Here is a 12283-nt window from a genome sequence, read left to right on the forward strand (position 1 = left end):
GATCTCTTGAATGCAGATCTACAGCGTGACAGGGAAAAGCTCTGTAACCACACAGTCACAGGAACAGTGCTGAAAAACAAACACACCCACATGTAAGTGAAACTAGAGGACTGAAACAAAAGCCGCTTCACAAATATCATACACAAACCTGAGAAAGAAAAGCAGCAATTCAGAAGGGTAAGTTAATTAATTTGTCTTCATTACCTCTACGCTAAATAGAAAAGGTCCTCTCTGAACGACTTGTGACAAAGTTGAAGTGCTCTGATTTGTCGATCATGAAACGTGTTCAGTGTCTGGTTAACATACTGGTACTTTGTGGTATTTCTTTTGCTGTCTTAGCGTGCGCAGAGATGGTCAATACATCCTTTTAAGCACTCAGGCTTCCCGTAATGTGCTCTGATATTCTCTTGGGTGTGTCACTTTATCTCCCAGTGTGCTTCTTCCTATTGTCTCTCACCGCCTGTCCAGTAGATGAGCATCTGAGGACAGAGAGCCTCACCTCTGAAGGACTCGCCATTGTGTGCAGCCGACTGTTGTTTTGTTTTGATCACATTTTTAAAGAAGAAGACAATCTGGAGCAGGAAGACTTACTTGTGGTGAGTCAGCTGATGTGTTCATGGTTTTGTTTACCAGGTTTGAATCATTCGATTGCTTCTGGTCCTGAAGGACATTGACAAACATGCTTGTTTTTTCTGGGTGTTTTATGATATTTAATAAGGATGTGGGAAATGATGGTAGTGGTTTCATCGATTGTGTGTATTGATATTTGTTGATAATTGTACTGATATTGTATCTGTAGCATGGCGTGGAAGAAGCTGCTTCGGCACACACAACTGAACAACAAAGAGGTTATGAAATACAGTTCTGTCAATGACAACACATGTTTAATTCATTCAGATGTGCTACTAAATAATTGTTAAAAGATACATTTGTGTTTCATTGGACATGAGCATGCAGTACATACTTCTGCATTTGTCCATCCTTTGTTTCTTGCTGCGCTGCACATCCCTCTGAATCTTATGATCACAGTGTCTTACGGGGGTTTGAGTCACTTATTCCCCATTCCGTGACTGAAAAGGGGAACAAGAAGCCACCAGAGATTAGGTTCCCATTGTCCTCAACATGATTCTTTAGATCAAAATAGCATACGTCTTTTTATTGTGATCAGCTGAACGCCGCAGGAATCTTTTCATGTCATTCACATTCTGTGTCTGTGTAAACCTTTCTGCTTGTGATTTGATTATTCTGCAAAGAAGTGGCGACCGGATCAAGTTCTGCGTGCAGAGCTGCCATGGAAATCTTTTTCGAAATACACTCCTTGTTAGTCACTGGGGCTGAAACATCACATGTCACATGTCACATGTCTGGAAATATGTCTGTGAGGTGATCCCCATGTGGCAGAGATGTCTCAGACCCAGCTGATACAAACACATAGTAACTCATGTTAAAGCACCAACGCAACTCACTTGTGGCCCACTAGAACAAAGCAAAGAGGATGTGTGACCCATTGACACAGTTGTGTGCCGTTCAGCCGAAGAGAAAAACATTTCACGTCGTAGAAATTTGTCTTTTTTGTTTTTGCCTTACCTCGCTTGGATGGCTCCTAACCCTCAAATTGGAAACCACTGGTCTACAGGAAGTAAAGTTTCCTACTTCTCCACATGTCTACCTCTAGTAACCAAATTCACTTCACTGGATCTGTTGGTTGTTGTCTGAATGACGCGCTCTTGTTTCTGTGCGTCCATGCAGACTGCAGGAGCAAGAGGCCAAGATGGAGAAGTCGGAGATGTTTGGCTTCTCTCTGGAGGCAGACGACCGGACGGAGGAAGAGAAAGCGCGGCAGAAAGCGGCGAGGAAGGGCGGTGTAGCGTCTGCCCTGGGTCTGGGCCAGAAGTCGCCCAAGGCCCCCATGGACACTGATTACCATGAGGAAATGGAGGCGACCATGCCTCAAATCAGATTCAATCTCAACTTTGATAAGTGAGCCTCACCATGCAAACGTAATGTGATCTCAGGCTTTCTTTGATGCTCATTATACCATGAGGGCTGTGCATTATCAAGCCCCACGCTGTGGATTAATGTGGAGTGTGAGGCGGCTTGACCTCTTCTGTGAAATTATTTTTGTCTTTAGAGAGATTCGAGGCGAGGAGCAGAACAAGAGAGACAGCAAGACGTTGACCATCGAAAGGTTGTTTGAAGCGGTGGCCAGCGGGGATGTCGGAAAGCTGGACAACCTGCATCAGTACCTGCGGCAGAACATGAAGAAGCTCTCCGACTCCCTGTGTGAGTGTGAGAGCCCGTAATGCAACAGATGCGCCAAACAGTGAGCCGTAGACTTGTGTGTTATCTCCTGAATGTGTGGTTACACCCGTAGATCAGTCCTATGGTAAAACCGCCCTGATGAAGGCTCTGCTGCACCTTAAGGACGGCAAGAACGAGACGGTGGAGCTCTTAATCGACATTTCAGAGAAGACGGGCGACCTTAAGGAGTTTGTGAATGCAGCCTACACCAACAGCTACTACAAAGGTAAACTGTGTACGAAGCACAATTGCTGAGAGAATACACTTTTGCGACATTATCAGAGTTCTTTGAATATGGACTGTGGTTTATGTGTGACTCTGGCAGGCCAGACAGCTCTCCACATTGCCATTGAGAGGAGAAGTATTTCCTATGTGAAGCTGCTGGTCAGTAAAGGAGCGGACGTCTATGCCAAAGCCTACGGGGCATTCTTCCAGCCACACGATGGCCCCAACTTCTACTTTGGTGAGTCCATGCTGCTGCAGGGAGGAGAGGCTTCTTCACACAAAGATCGTCAAGATTCACATTTCACTGCTTCTGTTGTTGAGTGGGCTTTTGCTGTTTGTCTTTTTACAGCATCTCGTGACAATGAGAAACATAAAGCAATACGTTTTTTATTATTTCTAAGTTGGTCATTTTCTTAATTTCCTTTAAATTATTCAATTTGACTTTAAAGGAGCTCAATACGGAATTCAGAGCATATCTGTTGACTCCACACGGCTCTCAGCATAGCAGTGAAAAGCTAACGGTGCTAACGGCACTGACAACAGCAACAGTACTGAAATGGCTAACAGTGGGCGTTACGCTCCACGATATCTTTGCATGCAACTCGCTGTTTGTTGCTGTAGTAATGCTCCTTTAATTAACACCTTTAATGTTCGTTCAAATCAAAGAAGGACGACAGGACAGCAGTATTTAATTAGCATCGGCAGGGTCACATTTAGCATTTCAACTTTTAGCGTGTGTCTTGTTGAAATTCAAATTTAACTAAAATATGAAATGTTTAAATTGGGGTGAATCTTAATTCAGTCTGGAATCCTTCATGCTTTAACTCTTTGAGTTATTTGTTGTTGAAGGAGGTTTTCCACCTCAGTATTCATTATTTAAGTTATTTGTTGGAGGGTTTTGCAGTTTGTTTCCCCTTAAGTCCAGGGGGACATTAAAAACCTAGGGTTCAGCCGCCCTACCCGCCATAATCATGTTTGTACAGTCCCTAAACTATAGTCACAAAATCATGCTTGCATGAACATGTCAAAAACATAAACTCTCTCCGTTTAACTGATGAATGTAATCTTACGTGTGAAACTCGCATACATAACTTTGCACTGTATCCGAGTGAAGTATCAATAAGCAAAAAAACAACAGCAAATGAGAGGAGGGGGCCGGTCTGGCATCAGTCTGATGTACTTTGATGGATTAGATCAGCGGTTCCCAAACTTTTTAGGCCGCGCACCCCCTTCTACATCCCGACCGGGTTCGCGCACCCCCCCCCCCCTTAATAAAAAAAAAAAAGCAACAGAGCCTAAAAATAAAATCGGACCAATGAGAGAACAGTTTGCCCGCGCGTGGCATTTGTTTACAAGATTTAGTCCGCTGTTAAATGTTGCAGTGTGAACACAAACCGAACAAAGGAGCAACTGCAACATTGTATCATATTAATCCCTGAATCAGAACAAAGCAAACGAACTACGGGTGTGAAAACGCCCTGAAACACTGCAACAAAGTTTCAATAACTTTCAGTGACACAAGGCGTCACTTTTAAAGAGCAATACGGATGCGAGGACACACGCACAGGCTCAGAGGCAGATTATCACATTTAATTTACAATTAATGAGCGACTAATGTAGCCAGGATGTCTTCGGACAAAGCATCGATGCGGCGTGACACAGTGTTGTTGGACACCGGGATCATGTCCAACTTTTTTGCTTCTTTCTCCCCAATCATACATTCCACCATCTCTCTGGCAGCTGGCAAGCTCACGTCTTCGGCGATTGTGTGCGGTAGCCCCTTTCTCGCTATTCTGTAACCAGATATGAAGCCCGTAGTGCGTCATTTATAGACCCAACACATGAATGAGACTCCAGTTGTTTTTGGCTGTTTTGTAACTCCTCCAATTTCGATATAAACAATGTAAGGGGCTTTTGACTTGCACTGGCATGCTTGGTGTTCAGGTGGCGACGTAAATAAGAGCTTCAGACTGTTAGCCAGAACCTCACTGCACACCACGCACTGTGGCTTTGGGGAATCTGCGTTGCCAATCCAAGTGAAGCCCAGACACAGATACTTTTAATCATATTTCCTCTTTTTTTCCCAGTCTGATGCTCACTCTCGTTTCCTCTTTTTTCACATTGACTCCGCGATGGGCCGATGTGCTCCCGATTTGTCTGTGCTATCCCTTCCTCCTTTTCGGTCTCCTCCGTCTCATCTTCCTCTGACTCTGGCTCGATTTCTTCTCCCGGTCTCTCCCCACGCACCTCTCCGTTCCCCTCGCCTCCGATTCCTCTCTCTCTCTCTGTCCCTCTCCTCTTTTACGACTGATAGCTTCAGATGTCCCACCTGACAGTTTACCCGATTTCAGCCAGTTTAGCATATTTAAATTAATGTTGCTGAATGAATGAAGTTCGCGGTTAGCTGACGTTAGCTGAACAAGCTAGGCTCGCTAGTGTGTACGACTGGCGGCAGGCGGCAAGACTGCCGGAAGGAGCTCAAGTGCATTTATTAAATTGTACGTTTTTAATTTTAAATCTTACAAAGGGAATTTTTATAATTCATGTTTTTATTTTGTGAAAAATCCCACTTTTTAAATTACATTTTTTTTTAATATGTAATATTATTACACCATCAGACCGCCATTACACTTTTCCTCTCGCGCACCCCCTAGAGGCAGCTCGCGCACCCCCAGGGGTGCACGCACCACACTTTGGGAATCCCCGGATTAGATGTAGACGCAAGTTACACATTCAGACAGAGATGCATTTAAATCAGTTGTATGTATTTATAAAAAGCTGTTGCTTAGTTGAGTCTCTCTGTGTTGTCCTCAGGTGAGCTGCCTCTGTCTCTGGCAGCCTGCACCAACCAGCCCACCGTGGTGGACTTCCTCATGGAGAACGAGTACCAGCGAGCGGACGCTAAGACCACGGACTCTCACGGCAACACGGTGCTGCACGCCCTGGTGATGGTGGCTGCCAACTCCAAGGATAAGGAGAAGGACAACACAGAGTTCATTTCCCAAATGTACGACCGCATCCTCAAGACCACCGCCCAACTGCACCCAAAGCTGAAGCTGGAGGACATCGAGAACCACAAGGGGCTGACGCCTCTCAAAATGGCTGCCAAGACGGGCAAGATCGGGGTAACCACTATACGGCAGTCACTTCAGACACAGTAGAATATAAATGTACTATCGGCCCCCAGCTCCTCTGACAACCCAATTAGTAGTGTTTTGGCTGGGAGCTTCTGGATTGGGGTCACAGACAAGTCTACAATTCCAGTCTCACTGTTGTACTACTTGGATTGATGTGATTGAACAGTCTCAGACATGATTTTGCTCTAAATTTTCTTTCGTTTGTCTGCAGATTTTTACACACATCCTGAAACGGGAATTCCACGAGAGTCCCACTAAGCATCTATCCCGTAAGTTCACCGAGTGGGTTTACGGCCCCGTCCACAGCTCCCTTTACGACCTGGCCTCGGTGGACTCGTCGGAGGACAACTCCGTCATGGAGATCCTGGTCTACGGCAGTGACATTCCCGTGAGTCCCAGCATTACGAGCCCGGTCGGGGCAGCTGCTGTCGTTATTCCGTCCTCAAGCATCTGTCTCTCCTCAGAACCGCCACGAGATGCTCCAGATGGAGCCTCTGACCCACCTGCTGGAGGAGAAGTGGAAGAAGTTTGCAGGTCGGATGTTTTTTCTCAACTTCCTGGTCTACCTCCTGTACCTGATCATCTTCACTCTTGTCGCCTACAATAAGAAATCTGGAAAGGTGAGCTGGCTGCAAACTGTGTGATTGATCTGTGTAGCCATCCCACACAGACCTGTGCTGATGTTGCTTTTTCTTTCTTCTGTGTCCCACAGCTGCCGTATCCCCTCAAACACACCATAAAGGGTTACCTGTATGTTTCAGGCCAGCTAGTGATAGCGCTGGCAAACTGCTATTTCTTTCTCATCGGGGTATGTTTGTGTAAATAAATAAAAGTATCCAGTGGCTCATTTCACCAGGTTGTGGCAGCTGTGTTCCACTAATGTGATTAATCAAAAAAACCTTATTTAAATTCCTAGAGCTTAGAGTTGAAGAAGAAACGGCCGAAGCTGCAGACGTTGCTGATTGATGGATATTATGATATTCTTTTGTAAGTATAGTAAAGCTTATCTCCCAGGCGTGGTTTGAAATTTAGGTACCGAGTGAAGTTCTGTGTTTTTCACCGAAAAAAAGGAGAAAATTAGACTTTGAATCATCCTCGACTGGCAGCATCTTCCAGTTGATAGATGGCACCATTTCTACCATAGTGGTTAGTGATAGTAACAGACGCAGCATTTGCATGGGTACATAGTTATTGTTTCTTTAACTATATACCCATGCAATGTCTGTTGTGGTGCTTGTCAGTCACTCTTAGCTTTGTCTTAACAATGTGGGTTTCGCCACAATACTGACACACCAACAGTGTCCTTCCACATACTAATTATTCTACAGTCAACTGAAACCCGTTGACTACACACATATGATCTCCATTTAACGAACTATGTGGCTTCTAAAACCACCTGGCTGCACCAGTGACCATTTAAAGGAGGAGTCAGCGATTCTGGAGAAAGACTGTTAGACACATGAACTCAACACTCACTCCCCCTCCCCTTCTCTTTACACATCCGTGGCCTGTCCCCTGTCGCTGATTGGCTGCAACAGCGTTGTGCCCTGTTGTTCCCATTTACAGAGCAGGGGCTGTGCATGAACCCCGGATTTTTTAAATGTACAAATAGCGTACCGCGAGGAAATGTATTGGATTCGATTTGCTTACTGCACCTTTTAAGTGTGTCCTATTAAAGGGGGTGAATACTTCCAAAAAATATGATGTAAAAATAAAACATTAAACATCCACAGGGGTGTGAATACGTTTTTATAGGCACTGTATAATTTAAAGTACTCCATGCGTAATCACCAAATAACTCGTGGGATTTCTTGCATGGCACAGACTGGTGACGTGTAACAGTTTTGGATGATCTGGGATGGATTATACAGGAGACATTTGCATTGAATCACAAAGCTGCAGGTTCACAGTGGCTTCTCTGCCGTTGGTAGTTTTGTGCAGGGCATCCTCTTCCTGGTCTCGGCCGGGCTGTATCTGTTCGGGATGAGGCAGTACCTCGCCTTCCTGGTGCTGTGTCTTGCTCTCAGCTGGGTGAACATGCTCTACTTCTCCAGGGGCGACAGACACATGGGCATCTACAGCATCATGATCCAGAAGGTAGTCCGCACAGGTCACACTGCAGCAAGGTGAACATCGCATTGAACGATTTCCTGACGCCCTTTGTCTCTTTTCGTCTTTGTAGATGATCCTCAGTGACATCCTGCGCTTCCTTCTCGTCTACATCGTCTTCCTCATTGGATTCTCAGCAGGTAGTGTTTAGGCAGTGACCTCATTTAGGATCCAACATGCCATGAATGGAGGACGCACTGTATGTAATCTGTTTCCTATGTCCCGACACAGCGGTGGTCACCCTGCTCATCGAGCCTAAAGTGAACAACACCACTGTAATCCCGACGCCGAAGGGGCGTCTCTTTGGTCCCATCGATGCTGGTGAGGAGTGTGTCAAACCCTCCTTCACAAACATCCCCTACACCATAATGCAGCTCTTCAAGTTCACCATCGGCATGGGCGACATGGAGTTCACCCAAAACCACGAGAACACAGAGGTCTTCTACCTGCTCCTCATCGGCTACATCGTCCTTACCTACATCCTGCTGCTCAACATGCTCATCGCCCTCATGAACCGCACCGTGGAGAAGACCACGTTGGAGAGCGCCAGCATCTGGAAGCTACAGGTGAGGCGTCCAGCGGGGGCTCCGTGGTGGTCGAGGGGAATGTGTCTGTTCACAGCAGATGTGGTCTGATGGCGTGCTGTGACCGTTTTCAGAGGGCTATCACGATCTTGGAAATGGAGAGAAGGCTGTCTTGCTGTCTGAGGAAGAGGTTCCGCTGCGGGGTGGAGATGAACCTTCGCACGGCTCTTGGAGATGACCTTCGCCGGTGTTTCAGGTTGGCTTCTTTCAGTTCAGCGACAGTACAATCAGCGACTGGTGCGTTTCGAGGGGCTCCATCAGAAGCTGCATGTGAACCACCTGGATGACATGACACGCACAGACCTCCTTGCTCAATCACAGATTAGGAACCAAAGTTGCTATCGCTGTGTTGCAATAACTTTGTGGTAATGTGATTATATTTTGGTAACATGCACCGCTAAAACACTGGATGAATTGTAATAACTCGATCCATCAAAGTTTTTGTTTTGCCCATCACTTTGGTTTATAACATAATACCTGCAAAACTAATGGCATTCCCATCAGCCTCAGCTGCACAGTTTTCAGTGCCAATTAGCCAATGCTAACATGCTAAGCTAAGATGCTGAAAACTGTAAACATTGCACAATCTACATATTCACAGTGACAATGTGTGCATGCTCAATGCTAACTTCAAGCATAGAGGAACTAGTTGGTTTCTGGGTCTGTGGGCAAATATAAAGTGAAGCCAGCATGTGCAATCTGCTGGGTGCAATGTGCACCATGTTAGCTGACGGGTAATTAAAGGCCACAGTATACACACATAATAATAAAGGTTTAGGCTTGAAGATATAACAATAGATGCAGCTGTGCGAGGGGGATCGATTGACGCGCAGCACACTGTGTTCTTCACTAATTTGCCTTCTCTGGCAGCTGATTGATGCATCAGCCCGCAGACAGTAATTGGAGCATGTGTCCTCTTGTCGTCTCAGAGTGGTGGAAGTCAACTGGAACAAATGGAACATCAACCTGGGCAAAATCAATGAGGATCCCGGGTGCTGTGATCGCGCCCAACACCCTGCCTCAGACAGCCCGCCGATCAAAGGTGCGGAATCATGAACCCAAACGTTCTTCGATTTAATTATGTTTTTTTCCCTCGGTGAGAGCAAAGTAGTCCACACCGTGTAACATTTCCTCCTTCGTCCACAGGGAGGCGCTGGAGGAGCTGGCGGATGCTGACAGCTCAGTCCACAGAGATGAGTCCTCTGAACAGCTCACCGGTCTGAAGAGACTCTGTCCGCGCGGCCTGGCTGACCCGAGCATCGGCGCATTCAGACCTAAAGACATTCAGTTCCCCAAGAAATGTCAGTCAAATGTTTGACCTGCCTTTGTGACTGACGGATACTCCCTGACGGCTTTATTTTACATTTTGTATTGAAATTTTCTTTGAGGCAATATCTTTGTTCCTCTGACTGACAAAACCTTCTCAAAAAATCTGCATCAAGAGCAGCTGAATTGCTAAATGTCGAACATTTGCAACACATTAGACATGTAATCCAAAGGCTTCTCTGCACATGCCGCTTCTCCCACCACATGAACAGGATGCACGTCCTCTCCGCACAAAGGCCAGAGCCTGCCTGCCACCTCTGACATCTCTCAAAATCCTTCATGGAGTAATACTGATTACGAAGGTGCTGATCCTGCCCTCCCGCCGCGTGCCCTTTATACAAGTCCCATTTTCATCACAGCCAGACAAGCTAAATCTACTGCAGCCAGATAGTCCTGTGGATTTCACAGCTTGCTTTGTCTACCCTACTTCCCTTTTCCATTTGGCAGAGGCAGGCTCTGATAAATGGCATGAAAGCACCGCAATTGGTGCAACAATCGCCACCTTCAGCACCAGCTGTCTCGGTTACAAATGACATGCGGTTTAAGGCGGGCCTTTTGGACCGCTGTAAGGCTGATTATGCAAGACACAAATCTGTGAATAGCAACCTACCCGAACTGTCAGACAGCATGAGCTCGTGCAGAATGAAGGGGGCAGGAGGAAAAAGAGCACATCTGTAGTCGGCGTCAGTTTAAATCAGTGTTGCAGATAATCCACACAAACGGGTCAGACTCAGTTCAAAGCATAAATTAGAACTTTATTTTATTATTACAATATTACAAAAAGAGTAGCACAACTCTCACGCTCTTGCCTCTTATCTGTCGTACAGAATGACACAAAAGAAAGGCTTGTGGACCTCCTTCCATTTCACAGCAATAGTACAAGAAACAAAGAAGGAAATGAAAATTAAATAACAAGCAAATCAAGTATTATAAATAGTCACAACTGCAAACTGAAGCTTTGAAACGGGGGGGGAGAAGTTAAAGCTCAGTAACTACACATTGCTAAAATATATAATTACAAAATATTACTCCTTTTCTTGCTTTCCATTGTAAAGAATCCCTAAGGAATTGCTCTGTCTATTCAACAAAACCTCAATAAAATAACATAAAGAGAAACCAAAATAATAATAATAATTGCTGTTTCTGCGTCTACTCACCATCCGCTTTCTCCTTATTTGGGGTTTTCATTAAAACCATGCTCTTTTTCAAGGGAAGTCCAAGGACTAAACACTTAAGGCTTTTTAAGGGCTGTTAGGGAGTTAGGTGAACAAAACATGAGCGCCATTGTGTTTACACGCCTCTCTCTCTCTCTCTCTCTCTGTTAAATCTACCCACTTCAGCAGGCAACACTCACACACACACACACACACACAATCGTGAACGTTTAAAGTTACGAGTAGGTAAGCCAGTGTACAATAAAATAAACAATGCATTTGCTGTTTCACTTTAAACTTAAAAGTCAGTTTTGTTTACCTCCAAGTGATCTTGCAAGTGATCAATTTGGTCTTTTCAAGCAGACTTCACAACAGAATACAACTACACATAACTTAGGTTCCTGCTGTTCGGATCAAAACTCTTGTCGAGGCTCGTTGTTCCATTCGTCGTCATTTCTTCGACCCCGGAGTTTTGTCCTCGTAAACCCACCTTTCCCACCTCAACATTCAAGTAATACATTTGTCATGGTTACAAAAGAAACGATCGGAAAAGGAAACAAACAGGAAATGGCACATCTTCATAACAGTGTGTCCTCGTGAACATGACTTTGGCCATTTTAAAGTCTGAGAGTTGATCTTCCGTGACTTCTTCTGCACTAATCATTTCACAAGCTTTTTGCCAAACCTTCCTGGCACTGACAAAAAGGTTTGTTTGTTTTAAAACACCTGAATTCATTGCAGCATTTTCAGCAGGACAGAGCATCATCGCCTTTACAACAGACTTGCTCCCTGCTGGATCATGACTATGTACAAAACAACCTGATTACATGCTCCCTAAACTGACAGAGAGGAATCACTCTTGAATAGTCCTATGATACAAATAAATAATTACATTTCAAAAGAATAAAACCATGTGCATACCGCAAGCTTTTCTAACAGTACTCTAGTCTCCAGTGTCTGGTGGCTTTGCACTGAGATACGATTATTACTCTCTTCTGTCCCCAATGACTGTGTTTAATCTTGAAGTTACTACGAGGTTGGAGAGTTAACACCAAAATGAAAATCCAAAAACTAGTCTGAGCCAAAAATTCCTGACATGACCCTGTAAAAAAAACAAAAAACCCATCCATCAGTAGATGTTGTTGGGATCTATCTGCTGTTCCTCTTTCTTACATGCATAAGAAAACGTTACGGATAGATCTGAAGTAGGAATAACACAGGATCTGTTTGGATCCAGGCACACAGATAGAGGAAGGAGGGAATGACACACACACAGTACAGATGTGTATACACACGCACATGAAAAAGTTCCCTAAAGTGCCAGGTAAAAGCACTCATTAACAAAATAAAAGTAGCAATTGATCACTTGCAAGATTCATAAAAAGAACCAAAAAAAAACAACCTACTCTACTGCTCTTCATTAAATATATTAATTTACCCTCTTTAA

General features: G+C 44.8%; 1 protein-coding gene across 1 annotated transcript; it reads left to right on the forward strand.

The window, feature by feature from the left end:
* The first annotated feature begins 143 nt into the window (after positions 1-143).
* Positions 144-9630, forward strand: trpv1 (transient receptor potential cation channel, subfamily V, member 1). The gene is made up of 17 exons (XM_079282762.1): positions 144-177; positions 469-596; positions 1750-1980; positions 2132-2283; positions 2375-2527; positions 2627-2764; positions 5341-5651; positions 5875-6051; positions 6128-6283; positions 6376-6471; positions 6580-6650; positions 7595-7760; positions 7846-7912; positions 8004-8338; positions 8431-8552; positions 9286-9398; positions 9503-9630. The coding sequence occupies exons 3-17, from the start codon at positions 1772-1774 to the stop codon at positions 9577-9579; spliced, it is 2343 nt and encodes a 780-aa protein (XP_079138888.1). The 5' UTR covers positions 144-177; positions 469-596; positions 1750-1771; the 3' UTR covers positions 9580-9630.
* The last annotated feature ends 2653 nt before the right edge of the window (positions 9631-12283 follow it).

Source organism: Melanostigma gelatinosum, assembly GCF_949748355.1.
Source record: "Melanostigma gelatinosum genome assembly, chromosome: 14".
Lineage (NCBI taxonomy): Eukaryota > Metazoa > Chordata > Actinopteri > Perciformes > Zoarcidae > Melanostigma > Melanostigma gelatinosum.